General features: G+C 52.2%; 1 protein-coding gene across 2 annotated transcripts in view; it reads left to right on the plus strand.

Moving 5' to 3' along the window:
* The first annotated feature begins 8,462 nt into the window (after positions 1-8,462).
* The window catches only part of Asic1 (acid sensing ion channel subunit 1), a 28,701-nt gene continuing 21,807 nt past the window's right edge, over positions 8,463-15,356 (plus strand). For both annotated transcript variants that reach the window (XM_087899281.1, XM_087899282.1), the window contains exons 1-3: positions 8,463-8,553; positions 9,427-9,804; positions 10,315-10,510. In XM_087899281.1, the coding sequence (XP_087755407.1) occupies positions 9,443-9,804; positions 10,315-10,510 (558 nt within the window). In that variant the 5' untranslated portion in view covers positions 8,463-8,553; positions 9,427-9,442. The remainder of the gene's footprint in view (positions 8,554-9,426; positions 9,805-10,314; positions 10,511-15,356) is intronic.

The following is a 15,356-nucleotide window of genomic DNA, read 5'->3' on the forward strand; positions in this document are numbered from 1 at the left end:
CAGCGCTAGCCGGTGGGCTGCGCTGTAAAGATAAGGTCCTCAGAACCAGAATCTTTTGGGGGAAAAGATTAGGGTCATACACGAAATCTCAGAGCCTGTGACTGGCCTGCCTGGAAAGAGAGCAGTTTCTGATGGAATAGGGGAGGGATGCAGAATGAACTTCAGGAGAATGTCCTTAGAAGACCCTCCCCACCCCGAGGCTTTGTCCACCCTCCTCACTCTCTCCCACCTGCCTGCTCTCATCCCAGTCTCAGCTGTGGGAGAAGGTAAATCTGCACTCTCTAGTTTAAGTTAGGAAAATCCTACGCCTGGGAAGGGAAAAGAAAATACAAAAAGAACAAAGAAAGCGGCACTAGAAATATCACACAAAGAAAATTAAATGCATGATGTTGATTTTGTAGTGGGTGTTTTGTCTGCTTTTAATGATGTTTAAAGTTTTCTAGAAAAATTGATGGACTTATGGAGAGCTTGATTTCATTTGCAATCAATGCTTAAAAATATTTGGAGATATAAAATTTGTTAATTGCAGAAGCTTTTGATTTATTGGTTGTGTAAGTAGTATGAGACTATTTGGAGGAATGTTAATAATTGAATAAAGATTAATTGAACATCAAAATACAAAAAAAAAGGAGTCTATGTTTTTCCATGCCTGAAGTGCATGGAGTTGTTAAATAATTTATTGTGCTAATCTCTGCTTCTTTCATTGATTTCCATTCTATTGCCAACACCTCCGTGACTCAGTTTTCTTGTCTATGCGGTGAGGTGACATCACTTCTCAGCCTCTTGCCTAAGACCTAGTGCAAAGTGGGGTGACCTCAATGTCTAAGGGTTTCAGTGAGATAATCTCTTCCATAACATTTAGTACAATACCCAGCATGCAAATGTTCCATAAAGCTGGCGATCTTTCCTTCCCACGGGTCCCATTTTGACCAAACTGCTTCCTGCTCACAACACATCAATGGCCACCCTGCAACCTCAGGGTAGATCTAAGTTCTTCACTTGACCCCAGCCCTTGACCCTCGCTATTCTCCATCACCCACTAAACAGAGGAAATTACTATGTCTTCACCCTGACGTCCCCCATCATCATTTTTTTCCAAGACTAAGACGCTTCACCTCCCTCTGGCGCCATTACTACCAATTTCTACTAATAACAAAACCGCATCTCAAACACCACGTTTTAAAATGTTTTCCTGGGGCTGGAGAGATGGCTCAGAGGTTAAGAGAACCGACTGCTGTTCCGGAGGTCCTGAGTTCAATTCCCAGCAACCACAGGATGGCTCACACCCATCTACAATGAGATCTGGTGCCCAGAACACTATATACATAATAAATAAATTAAAATAAAATGCTTTCCTGGTTCTCACCAATACTCCTTCCACCGAGCCCTTTTTCCTAGCATCTCATCCTTTCTTTCACAGAATCAGTGACCCAGGTGTCAGTCATCTCCCCTGGGACTCACTTCCTGGCCTCAGCTAGCAGGTGGTAGGTTCCATCTGGGTAGTCATGTCTTGTAAGCAGACATAGAGAGACCCTCTCTGTCCTTTGCAGACCATGAAAGCTCATAAAAATGAAGGGAGCCAGTAGTGGGCATGTGCCAGGGCCCACGGGGCAGATGGCAAGAAGCTGGCAGAACCAGATTCTAGGAGCATGTGGCTCTGTGTCTGCTCAGATCGTCAACATTACCCAGACACCCGTCAGTCAATGTTTCTTTAGACTTTCTGGGTCTATGCTGTCAGCACAGGAAGGCAGCTATCAGGATGGTGTCAGCTTCCAAAGAGGTATGCCCATGTATCCCCGAGCTCCATGTGTCACATACGTGTGCCCATGTGGTGTGCCCACACGTGCACCACATGGGCAGGGAGTCCCAGCTCGCCACAAGGCAGCCTTGTGCGCAGCGAGGCTGAGGGCCACCCTACACCCTGTTTCCAAACAGCTCCCCTTTCCGCGCCAGCGCTGCTGCCTCTGCCGTCTGTTTGCCCCTCGCCTCCTCCTCCCTCTGTTGGGGCTGACGCCGATGATGAAATTTGGCTTGCAACACCCTCTTCCTCCGGTTCCTGCAGGCCTGGGAGAGGATTAAGCCGCTGGAGTCTGAAATCGGAAAGATCCCAGCTTCTGCTCCCCAGTACCTCCCCTCGCCCTCTCCCCCTCCCCGCCCATGCAAAACCAGAAAATTAATCTCCCCTTCTGCCTGTGATATGGAGGGCTGCATTACAAGCTGGGCGTCGAGATAAAGCGGAGAGCCGAGGGACTGCAGCCCAGCACAGGGGCCCCCGGGTGGGGCCGGCCGGGGAGATAAGGGCCTCCCAGCTCCATGAATTATTCACCGCCTCTGCCTCCTCCGGCTCGCTGGCCGCCCTGGGCGCTGAGATTGCGCCTTCCACGGGCGCCGGCTAGGGTAGGAGGGGGCCCGTTGGGAAGGGCAGTGGACTGGAGAAGTCTTGCTAGGTGGTGGAGGACTGTGCTTTGCTGGGAACAGCTCCGAGACCCCAGCGCCCCAAGGACGAACTGATGGAAGGAAAAGAGGACGCGCGCGCGCGCACACAGACACGCGCGCGAGCACACGCGCGTGCGCGCGTAGACACAGACCCTGCCTAACCCAGCCAGGACTCCCAAGAACGCTCTTCATTTACACAATTCCTTAAATGCTATTTCCCCAGCTGCATGTACCAGGTTCATGTCAGGTCTCTATATCCCACTGTCAGAAATGTAGCCCCTCCTCCAGAAGGTGTCCTGGATCCTGTGTTCCACTCCAGACTAGCAAGTGAAAGACTGGAGCATCCTTATCTAGGCCTACCTCATCCACAGTGCTCTCGCCTCTGGAAATCAAGGCAACTCCTGCTTCTGGAATACCCCACCTAAAGAAGATACAGGAAGACTGACCTGGCCAGGTGGTGGTGGCACACGCCTTTAACCCCAGCACTCGGGAGGCAGAGGCAGGCGAATCCCTATGAGTTCCAGGCCAGCCTGGTCTACAAGAGCTAGTTCCAGGACAGCTAGGACTGTTACACAGAGAAACTCTGTCTCGAAAAACAAAAAAAACGAAGAAGAAGAAGAAGAAGAAGAAGAAGAAGAAGAAGAAGAAGAAGAAGAAGAAGAAGACAGACCTATTCCCAAGAAGATGTAGCATCCAAAGTAGAGAAGGCAAAATAGTTCAGGGAGGACCTGGAACTCAGCACTAGGTAGGAAATTAACCAGGGAAGTTTCTGGGAGGCAGCAAAATCCCTGGCATGAGGACCTTCTGTGTCCCTTCTGCACTCACTAGCCTTTCCAGGCAGGGAAAGGTCACTGGGATCTCTGTCCTGTCTCAGTGTCTCCAGTTCTCCTTACCTACTCCTTCCCTCTGCATCCATTGGCCCTTTTAATCTCCACCTTGCTCTAGCTTGCGTGGGCTCTCCCCACCCCCACTTAATGCTTTTTCCCTTGTAAAGCTTGTGATTTCAGAATATGACATGTTGACACATAAATCAGAATGTGTGGTAGAAAAGAGGTGGTCAAGACGGGCGGTCGTGGCGCATGCCTTTAATCCCAGCATTGGGAGGCAGAGGCAGGAGGATCTCTGTGAGTTCAAGGCCAGCCTGGTCTACAAGAGCTAGTTCCAGGGTAGGCTCCAAAGCTACAGAGAAACCCTGTCTCTAAAAACCAAAAGAGAAAGAAAGAAAGAGAGAGAGAGAGAGAGAGAGAGAGAGAGAGAGAGAGAGAGAGAAAGGAAGAAAGAAAGAAAGAAAGAAAGAAAGAAGGAAGGAAGGAAGGGGAAGGGAAGGGAAGGGAAGGGAAGGGAAGGGAAGGGAAGGGAAGGGAAGGGAAGGGAAGGGAAGGGAAGGAAAGGAAAGGAAAGGAAAGGAAAGGGGTGGTCATCTTCTAGCCTCCCCGGAGGGGGAGGAGTACAAGTTTAGCCACAGCTGTGCAGACAGGGACAGGAACGTGAAGGAAATCTCCCCCACCTCCTGCCCCATGTCCCTTCTGCTCCATGTCCTGTCCTACCTCCTGCACTGACACAAATCAGAGCCCTCAAGCAGCCAGTGAGCCAGAAGTCAGAAATGAAGGCCAGAGGAGGACCCTCCAAGGCTGCAGGGGCAGACAGGGGACCTGGCAGGCAACGTGAAGCTGCTGATTCCTATGGTAGATGTGGAGTCCAATCAGATCCAAATTCAGGTGGGGGCGGGAACCAGGAAGGTGGAAAAGCGGAGGAGAGGAGAATGGAGCTCGGCTGGGAGGAGGAAGAGGGAGCCTTGAAGTGCAGAGAAGGCTATGACTTGAATGAGAAGGGGAGAGAAATGGGTCAGAAGTGAGCATAGCACAAGTTAGAAAGGGTGAAGGTGGCAGAGAAGCATGAGGGGGGTGTGAAAGGAGCATTTGAACCAGAAAGCCAAGACGGTGGGGGTGGGCGGGAGAAGTGAGGTCATGGGTGGGGGCACAGAAGGGTGAAGGAGTTTGAGGATGGGTCCCTAGCCCCTTCCCTACTGCCTGCTAATTAACTTCTTAATTGTCTCTGCATTTGCTGAGCTGGCAAATGAAGTGGATACAGACAGATTGGGGCATTCATGATTTCACGCACGGGGGAGCGAGAAGAGCTGCCTAGGAGTCCCAGGGGGCCTTGTCCCCCCTCTGCCCTCCCCTCTTCTCCACCCATCTCTGACGGGCTGGAGGGTGCTTCTATACATGCAGCAGATGGGGCCATAAGCAAGGAAAGTGTCCATGGGGAATTTGCCCCCATCAGCCTTTCAGAGATGGTCTTGGTGCTTGGCATTATCGATAGAACACCTACTGTTAGCCAGGCACATGCTGCTTCATCGGCTTAGGCATCAGCTGCATTTTATAGTTTATGGGGAAAAGTGGGGCTCAGACAGACTACATTTCTTGGCCAGCACCACACAGCACTGTTGGAACACATCTAGGTTTGGAACCCAGGTCAGCAAGATACCAAAGCCCTGGATGAGTCCTAGGCTGATGAGCCTCTCTAATGGGGGGAGGAGCCCCGTTTCCTTTTCATGCCCCAGGGGCAAAAGGACATGAGGTCCAGGAAAGGCATGGAGCAGAGCCTGTCAGGGCCTAGCTGAGAGTGGGCGGGCTCAGAGGAGCAGAAGGGAAGCAGTAGGACTGTACTAGGATCTCAATCACCCCCTCTGGATCCTCAAGTGTCATCTAGCCAAGGCCCTGGCACCTCAGCTTCCTGATCCACAAAGCCCTGTCAGGATAACTAGCCCACTGTAGCCCAGCCCAGCCCACCCCTGTTTCACAGCTGACCTTTGCTCTAGAGACACTTGTCAACAAACTGCTTTGATGCTGGGAGGTTTTAAAGGCAGGGACTACGCCATTGCTTACCTTTGTCCCCACGTCTGACATAGAGAAAGATTCAGTGGACATTTGAAGCAATGTGCAGGGCTGCGGGGAGTGACACGTGGGTGCGGGTTACATTTCATCTCAGACAAAGGCAAATGTCAGAATGAGGAATTTAGGTGGGGTGTAAAAATCAAACTCCTGAGGCCTGGGCTTATGGTAACTCTATGAAGTCTTGATTCAGACCTGCTGATTCTGAGGAGTAAAAATTCTCAAGATTGACTGCTTTTAGAGATCTTAAAAAGTTTGGGTGGGGCTGAAGAGCGACTTGAGGTGACTAAGAGCACTGACTGCTCTGCCAGAGGGTTCAGGTTCAGTTTCCAGCACTCACATGTTGGCTTACAACTCCAATTCCACATGTGCACAACTCCAGTTCCAGAGGATCGATGCCCTCTTCTGACCTTCACAGGCACTAGGCAGTCATGTGGCACTCAGATGTACGTGCAGACAAAACACCCATACGCATAAAATAAACATAATTTTAAAAAGTTTGACCATGACTAGCCAGGCATGGTGGCTTACACATTTAGTCCCAGCACTCAAGAGGCAGGGGTAGGCAGATCTCTTTGGTCTACATAGTGAGTTCTAGGCTAGTCAAGGCTCCACAATGAGTGAGACCCTGTCTCAAATAAAACAGAAAGTTTGGGCCTCTACACGCCACCCATTGAGTGTGTGATTTAATTGATCTAAAGTGGGTCCATTTGGAAGACTTCCCCAACTCCCTGAACTAAGAATTACCATCTCAAGGTCTGCCCTGATGTGGCTTCACTGGTCATTTTACTTGTAGATCCAAATCAGAACACTGGTAATACTTGTTATTAAGGATTGGCTAACACAGACCAATATACTAAGAATTTTTCATGCGGTGGTTAACGTAATCCTTGAAATACAATCTTCATCATACAGATGAGGAAACTGAAGCTCAGAGAGGTCAAGGGTCCTGGCAGGAGCAGGTCTTGGAGCCCTGAACTCTGATTCATGCCTTTTATTTCCCCCGGACTCCTCCCGAGGCTGTTCATCGGCCTCAATCAGGCCTGCCTCCTCTTCACCTCATCACCTTCCCTCCACCCCCGCTGCTCCCAGCTCCCTCGAGAACAGCCCAGGTGATTGAAGCAATCTGCAGCCATTAAAAGAGGCTCCACGTGTCACTCAGCTTGGGAAGGTTGGAAAGCGGAGGAATTACAGATGTTCCAAAATGGTCCTCCCCTCCCCCGCGGACATTTGGGAACCTGGAATCAGACTAGACCCAATGCTAGAGCCTTTGCTTCTTCAGACCCTGCTAGCGACCCTCCTAGGGCAATTCCTACTCCCAAATGCCTCCCCACCTCCCTTTGAGTGGAGTTTAAGTGTCTGGGAGACTGCTGTCACCCAGTGGCTGCCCAGGGGCATGGCAGTCCACCAGCGCCGCTTGTGCTGCTGGACAGCTCCCCAGCCTACATGGAAGATTCTATCTTGATTTTGTTGGCAGCTTGGTGCTCTGGATCCTGCTGAATGGATCTCAGTTTCTCCCCAGCTCTAAGCCCCACTCTGTCTGTGGAATCTTCAGATTCCTTCACTGGTTTCCGGGGTACTCCTTACTCCCAATCTCTCACAAGTTCTCATCAACTTCTTCCCTTTGTGTCAGCTCCTCCTGCAGGTTCTGCAAGTCCATTCCTCCAACTTGAACCCAGAACCATGTCCCCAAGACCCGTGCCTTGCCTTCCTTCTCTCAGAGTTTACCAGCCTGTAAGTGGAGCAGAGCAAAGGAGCCACTACAGATAGAATTCTGGTCTTGCAACACACACACACACACACACACACACACACACACACACACACACACACACACACGCCACCATCACCACCATCACCACTACCCCACCATCATCTGACACCATCAGACCTCAACAGCCTGGGTGCTAAGAGCCCCTAATGAGCATCAGCAAATTAACAACTTTCCCTTGATTGCTCCTTCTCTGCTAATTGGATAGGGAGGGCTCCCCAAGGCCTCGAAGAAAGAGGGCGGGAGGGAAGGAGAGAGGTGACAGCTACAGGAACAGCCCCCAGATTTCTGCTCATTCCTAAGTGTGCTCCCCTTTCAGGCTTTCCTCATCTTTATGCCATTTTCCCCTTTCCTTCCTTCTGTCCCAACTGCCCCCACTCTGGCTATCTCTCTTTCTTTCTCTCCTGCTTTTGAGATCTGCCAGTGAGGCGTCTGCACACACTCTCTTTAAGCAATTCAGTGGTACACGAATGGAGTCTGGGTGACAAAAGCTGTATTTATATATATATGTGCCATATGTGTGTATGTCACATGTTGATGGGAAGCAGGAATAAGAGCAGGTGAGGTGAGTGACTGTGTACAAACAGGTAAATGCTCATGTGTGGGTCAAGGTTCAGGGATGTGTAGGTGTATGCGATGTGTGGAAGGCTGAGCGGCATGGTAAGACTCTGTGTCTGCATCTCCACACAGGCAACTACTTGAATCAGTCAACTGTGACTGTGACTCCGAGTGTGTGTGTGTGTGTGTGTGTGTGTGTGTGTGTACACGTGTGCATGTGCCACCAGAGGAAGCATCAGCAAGAGGCAGGAGCTTCGATCCAAAGGAGACAGCGTGAGGAGGGGGACGCTGGGGGCAGACACTCTCCTCCCTGCGCGCGCCCGCGCGCCCGCGCGCGCACATACACACACCACACACATAGTCTCACACACTCACATACACACAAGCCACAGGGCCTTGCAAGCAGAGATCCGGCTCCAAGATCCTAGCAAGGTAGCGTTGCTGAGAACAGCGGGAAGAGGAGAGCCAGCGGGGGGAGCCCTCGGTTCCGCTCCCGGGCCGGGGGCAGGGGGGGGCCGCGCACACCGGCCCAGAGACACCCTCGCAGACACTCGTAGGCGCGCACGCGCACCCTTTCCCCTCCTCCTCCTCCCCTCCCGCCGCCTCCCGGCCGGACGATGGATCCCTGCAGATCCCGGGGCTGAGAGCACCGCGCAGCGCCAGCGCGCCGAGCCCCGGGCGGACCGAGCCGAGCGAGCAAGCGCGCGCGGGCGGCGGACCAAGCTGAGCCGAGCCGGCCGGGCGGGCCGCTCCCTGCAGGGCTCTGCGCGGGTGCCGCGGTGGCCGGCGGCACGGGCTCCGGGCGATGAGCCCCTCCGCGGCGCGGCGCTGAGCCCACGGACGGCCTGTGCCCCAGGACCTGCAGCGGCGGCCGGCTTTCCCCAGCCCCCTCAGGTGGGTTTTCGACCCTGCCGCTTTGGGCCGCGGGGCTCCCCAGCATCCCAAAACCGAGACTCTCCTCCGTTGTAGCTTTCTCCAGCTTCTGGAGAAGCTAGGTGGATGGGGAGGGGGCAGGGGTGAGGGGACCCGAGCCGGGAATCTGACTGCGACGATAAGCTGGACTGGAGGGGGATGCGTTCGGGGCGGGGACAACTGGCTGTCATAGGGAACCGCGCCCCCCCTTCATACATCCACCTCAGGCAGCCTGCCACCCCCTCCCAAACACACACACACAAACACACACTCACACACACAGCCTGCGACTGTGCCTGTGCCTGTTTGAGAACAGGAGATACAGAAGGTGAGAATTCAGACTGAACCCCTCCCCAGATGTGGCCACCTCTGGAGATTTCAGGCCCTGATTTAGCATCTAGGTGACAGCTTGTTCCTGGGGATACCCTTGATTAAGAGAAGAGCTCCTGACCCCTGGCACAGCCCATTATGGAGAGTTTGATTTCGGCTGGGGTACATCCCTGTCCCAGAGTGACCTCACATCTGGAGGGAACTCCTGTGCCTGCCTTTGGGTGCATAGGGACTTCCCTCATTCATGCTAGTGACTATATCCGGGGTCTCCCATAGTCTGGGAAGTCTCCCTTGCAGAGCATTCTCCCGACCTCAGCTGACACCTGAGCCTCTATGTTTGAATGGTTATTATCTTGGACGGTTCTTTCGTCAAGCCACCTTGGAGCCTGCACATCAGGGAAGTCCTCCCTTGGGTGAGCAGTGACCTCCGGAAAAGGATTTTGGATGGACATAATTGGAGGGACCCTTTATGTACCTTCATCTCAGGACAATGACAGACTCTTGTCTCTCCTCTCCTTCCCCCAGGAGCCCCTTGGCAAGGATGGAACTGAAGACCGAGGAGGAGGAGGTGGGTGGTGTCCAGCCGGTGAGCATCCAGGCTTTCGCCAGCAGCTCCACGCTGCATGGCCTTGCCCACATCTTCTCCTATGAGCGACTGTCTCTGAAGCGAGCACTGTGGGCTCTGTGCTTCCTGGGTTCACTGGCGGTCCTGCTGTGTGTGTGCACTGAGCGTGTACAATACTACTTCTGCTATCATCACGTCACCAAGCTTGACGAGGTGGCTGCCTCCCAGCTCACCTTCCCAGCTGTCACGCTGTGCAACCTCAATGAGTTTCGCTTTAGTCAAGTCTCCAAGAATGACCTGTACCATGCTGGGGAGCTGCTGGCCCTGCTCAACAACAGGTGGGCAGCTCCCATCCACCCCTCTGCATGGCTTGTGGAGTGGTAACCTCCTTAGCCCAGCAAAAATCAACCAGCTCTGCCTTGTAGCACCCCCTTAAACCAGCTTCAGCAGAGGAACCAGTTACCTACACACAGTCTGATTCCAGCATAGTTCAAAACAGCTCCATCCCCACCCAGCCTAAGCTATGAGACATTGGAACCTTCCCTGGAATGAGCTTTACCTTTCTCCTGCTACTCTGTCCTCATCTCCCCACTTAGGGGAGAGACTGTACCATCCATAGCCCCTGCCTTGCCCTTGCTTCTCACCCTATCCCGGGCAGCCACTACAGATCCTTTGTCCTCTCACATTCCATGTGTCAGGTTCTCCTGACATTCCCAGCTTTCCTTCTTGGTCTATCTATGCCCAGATGTGATCCCCTGGGGGCTGAGTACTGCCCCTACCCAACCCCAAATAGGGCATGGACACTAGTGGTCATGCTGATCCATGTGCCGCTCACTCCTGGGCTCCAGGTATGAGATACCGGACACACAGATGGCTGACGAAAAGCAGCTGGAGATACTGCAGGACAAGGCCAACTTCCGTAGCTTCAAGCCCAAGCCCTTCAACATGCGTGAGTTCTACGATAGAGCAGGACATGACATCCGAGACATGCTGCTCTCCTGCCACTTCCGAGGGGAGACCTGCAGTGCTGAAGACTTCAAAGTGGTGAGTGACTGGTGTAGAATGTGGCACCCCGATCCCCGAAAGGGGAGCAGACAAGAAGCAGGCCGAGCCTCTCTTTATGTTTGCTGTTCTGGGAGAGGAAGTTGGGTGTCTTGGGGTTTGCTTCTGGAAGAAGGGGACTTTTTCAGCACATGGTGCATTTGTACTGCATGAAGACTTGGACCTCAGTCTTGCATCCGTGATGGCAGGAAAGGAAGCCTGTGGTATAGACTACATAAACCACCCGTATAGACACATACACAGGATCACACATTACCCGGAGGGGCCCCAACCCCTCCGATCTTATATTCTGGGTCACAGAGATCAGAGTTAGTAGTGGTAGGTAAGCTCCAGCCTTATTACGGAAAAGTAGGTCTGCAAACTGTCATCTGGGAGCTTGGAAGAAATGAATGACTTTGCCACCCCGCATTCCTAACCTACTGAAGCAGAATCAGCAGTCCGTGTCAGATAAGATCCCTGGGTGGTATAAGTGCATGTTAAAAAGCTTGTGGAGCATGGGAGGTAGGGAAGCTTCCTCAAGAACAGCCACAAGGGTCATTCTCTCCATGCCAGTCTCAGCACACACACACACAGGTGCGTGCGCATGCACACACACACACACACACACACACAAGGCAGGGTAGACTCGCCCTTGCCATAGTCTACACTCAGTGTCAGAGGACCAAGATGCAGCACAATTACAGCTGAACTGGAGGCTCCCTTTGCTTCTGAAAATGGAGATACCACTCCTGGCCATTCAGATCACATCCCGTAGATGTGGTGCCCTCCGACTGGCATCACAGGTTCTGGGAAACTGACTTTGACAACTGATGTGCTAGGTGCTCTTGGGCAAATCACGAAGATCCTCTGGGTTAAAAAACAAAAAAACCACACGTAGCTGGATGTAGGGTATGCACCTGTAATGCCAGCACTTGGGGAGCTGAGGTGGATTGGGATTTTTTGAGGCTATTTGAACTACGTAGCTAGAGCCTTCCTGAAATCAAAACTGTACTCAGGTATTTTGACACATTGTTCCAGCTACTTAGGAGTCCGAGGCAAATAGAACAGTCCAGCCCAGGAGTTTGATACCATCCTAGGCAACAAAATAAAACTCTCAAATTAAACAAACAAAAAACCCTGGATACAATGGCACAAACCTGTAATCCTAGCACTCAAGAAACTGAGACAAGAGGACATTGAGCTCAAAGTGCACAGCTTGGACTATATAGAGAGAGCCTATCTCAAAACACAAAGAAGAAACACTGGCACACACAAATACATACACATACACAAAGGCTAGAAAGAAATCCTAAGGATCTGGAGTCTAGCCTCTCAATCCCTTTGATAAATAACCAAATTACCTTTATTTTACACATGCACAGATGGAGACATGATGAAGTCTTAATTCCCTAGCTCGTTGATGACAGATCCAGGATTAGAACCCGTATCTCCTTAGAGGCCAACACCGTGTGCTTTTATCATTAATATTGCTGGCCCTGAAGATCCCGTGTCACTTCCACTTTTGACATGGCTTTTTCAGACTCAGTCTCCCCAGGACTCTTCCTAATTCTCCACTCTCCATACTTCTCTCTCCTCCCTGACTGTTTTCTCTTCAACTTGCTTGCTTCCTCCTTGCTTTAAACAGCGTGAACCCCACTTGTTTGTGTAGAAAGGTTAGAGTCCTGGGCATGTTTAACGTTTCCTGCTGGGGTTACACAAGACTTCCCAATCTCTTTAAACTCTGGGAGGCAGATTCATTTTGCCGGCTTTTGTCAATTCCATGCCGATTACACGAACACACTCCTTGCTGAGCCAAACTGATGGGAAGTTACCCCAGGGGCAATCACTTCTTTTCACTTCTGCCCAACAGGAAAGTCCTAGACTCCTCTAGACCTTGAGCCCAAAGGGCTCCTGGGCTCATAAGCTGTGTTTCCAAGAAAAATAGAACGGTGGTGAAAACAGGAGAGAGTAGCGTCCCTGTCTCCAGCGTGCTGAATACACAAGCAGAAGGAACCAGGGGGGAGAGGAAACCTGCTCACTTAGGTGGTTGGTAGTGCTGGATGCAGGAGGGAGGAGCATAACTCAACCAGGAGAAGTGCTAAAGTAAAAGACAGGGATGGAGGAAGTCAATGAAAAGTTTAGTTGGGGGCTGGCAAGATGGCTCAGTGGGTAAAGGTGCTTGCCGCCAGGCCTGATAACCTGAGAGGAAGAGAATCAACTCTCACCAATTGTCCTGCGAACTCGATTTGAGTGCTGTGATGTACACACACACACACACACACACACACACACACACGAAAGAGAGAGAGAGAGAGAGAGAGAGAGAGAGAGAGAGAGGAGAGAGAGGTAATTTGCCCATAATTTTAAACTGTCAGAGAAGTATTTGGTTTGCAGAGTACCAGAGCAATCTGAGTTCTTTTGTTTTGCTTTGTTATTTTTATTTACATTTGTAGGATCATGAGCACATGATTACCCTCAGGGGCTAGAAAGAGGTCATTGGATCCTCAGGAGCTGGGGTTAAGGGTGGTGTCAGCACCTGGTGTGAGTGCTGGGACCCAGACTTGGCTCCTCTGAAAGAGCAGCAAGTGCTAATAACTGCTGAGCCATCTCTCCAGTCCCAATGTGAGTTCTTGCTCAGAGGACAGACACTCAGGCCAGCATCCTGAAGACCCTACCGAGACATTTCTTGGCTCTATATTGTCAGGGAAAACTAGGGTTGTTGTGGTTCTCAGCCTGTGTCAAAGACCTGGCCCTGAATCCTGCTGGATCCAAACTCCTCAGCCTTTGCTCAGCGCCAGCAGGTGGACCCGACTGCCAGGGTCTTTCCTCCCGCAGCACTGCCTTGTCTGCCGGCAGGGGTCTCAGGGAGTAGCTCTTCCATGCAGAAGGGCCTGGGTAGCTTTCTCCTTTGGGTCTCCAATCCTAAAGGGGCTCACATTCATTTCCTCTCCTAGGTCTTTAATTAATGTCTGTCTCCCGGCCACAGCACTCTGCTCAGCCGGGAGGTGTGTCGGGGAAGTGCATCTAGCCTCTGGGCCAATGGAGCACTGAGAAAAAAAACATGTGTCTGCAGGGTCAAGGCTTAGAGGCAAAACTACCCTGGCATCTCTCAATAGAAAGGAGGGGGTGTCTTTTTTTTTTTTTCGTTGAAATGGGGGGTCTTACTTTGTAGCCCAGGCTGGCCTCAAATTCACAGTCCTTCTACCTTAGCGTACTGGGATTATAATTGCATGTCACCACACCCAGAAGAGCAAGGGGTCTTAACTAAGGGCCTAAGTTTTTGCTCATGTTTGTGAATGCTGTGCACATAGGCATATTTGGACTTCTTCATGTAGACAGCGACTGCCCTGTTGTTGAGGGCTGTTCAGGAAGGCATAGAACAAGGCTGCCTCAATGCCCAAAGATCCCAACTCCCCTGACAAGCCATTCCCTCCCCTAGATGCACTTCTGAACCCTGCTCAACCTCAGGGAATGTATTGGCCAGGGAGGATGGGGTGAGTGTGGGGCCAGGAGGATGGGATGAGTGTGGGGCCAGGAGGATGGGGTGAGTGTGGGGCCTGGGAGATGGGGTGAGTGTGGGACCTGGGAGATGGGGGTGAGTGTGGGGCCAGGGAAGATGGGGTGAGTGTGGGACCTGGGAGGATGGGGTGAGTCTGGGGCCTGGGAGGATAGGGGGCCTGAACTAAGTCTGGTAAATTTTGTTTTGGAAGTCATTTGGGTTTGAGAAAGGCAGGAAGCAGCAAAGGATACCCCTAGGCAATCCAGTTGGGTAGATCTCAGTAGCTCTCTTCTGAAAAGCCAAGAGAGCAGGGAAGGCCCAACACAAGGTCCTCTTCTTTCCTGGCCTTCTCCCTTCCTTCCCAGTGGGGTGCTTGGTTACCAGGGCAACAAGGTCTGAAGCTCCTCTCTCCTTCCCCACCTTAGGGACAGCCAGGCCAAGGCAGGACAGGGGTTCCAAAGGGGGTGGGGGGGGGGGGACTCAGCTGCTGCTGGTCTCTGGGAGGGGGCTGGGGAGTGAGCACAGTCACAGCTGGTGCCAGCCTCCAGCTGCACCTTGTCTGTCCCTGGCAGTGGGAGCGCGCTGTGGCTGGAATGCTGAGTAGCACCAACGGAAGGGGGCCTGCAGATGGTTGCCCAATCTGCCCTCCGCCATCCCCTCCAGCTGAGACCCAGAGCCTTTGCCTAGGGAAGAAAGAAGCAGGAATTCATGTCTGGACCTTGGAAGAGAAAGGAAATAGGAGACAGCGGGTTCTGGAGGTAGGGGTGTGGTAGGAGCAGGGATTTAGGCAGGGCTGGAACCGGGAGCTTGGAGTGTCCACAAGACTCCTCCAGATCCTGAAGGGACAATCCAATCGCCCAGTGCAGGGGTGGAGGGAAGGGGGTGGGCACGGAAGGGGTGGGCCCTTCTAAGGGTTCTGAAGGGAGACGGGAAGGTTCTGGAATCCTGAGGGGAGAAAGGTGCTCACCTAAGAGGAGGTGTGACCCTGGGGCTCAGACTGGGGGCAGAGAGGTCCCTAGGAATGTGTACCTTGGCAAGACCGAGGCACTAGGTTCTGACTCAAAAAAGTAAAATTTTGAAAAATAAATAAACAAGTAACGAGAGCCCAGAGATGGCAGGCAGTCCCTTCTCTAATGCCCCTTACTCTACTAGACCCCATGGACACTCAGAATGAACATCCTTGGAGGGACCTGATCTTATTACCCAGACTGATGTTCTCCACTGGGAGGGAGTGGCAGGGGGAGAAGAGAAGGTCGTGACAAAGGCCATCCCAGTGACAGTCCTGATGGTCCTGCCCAGGCGACTGCTGAGAGGAACAGACTACAGACGTTGAAGAGGCTCCACAGGAGG

The sequence above is a fragment of the Myodes glareolus genome, chromosome 19 (assembly GCF_982192425.1).
Source record: "Myodes glareolus chromosome 19, mMyoGla1.1, whole genome shotgun sequence".
Classification (NCBI taxonomy): domain Eukaryota; kingdom Metazoa; phylum Chordata; class Mammalia; order Rodentia; family Cricetidae; genus Myodes; species Myodes glareolus.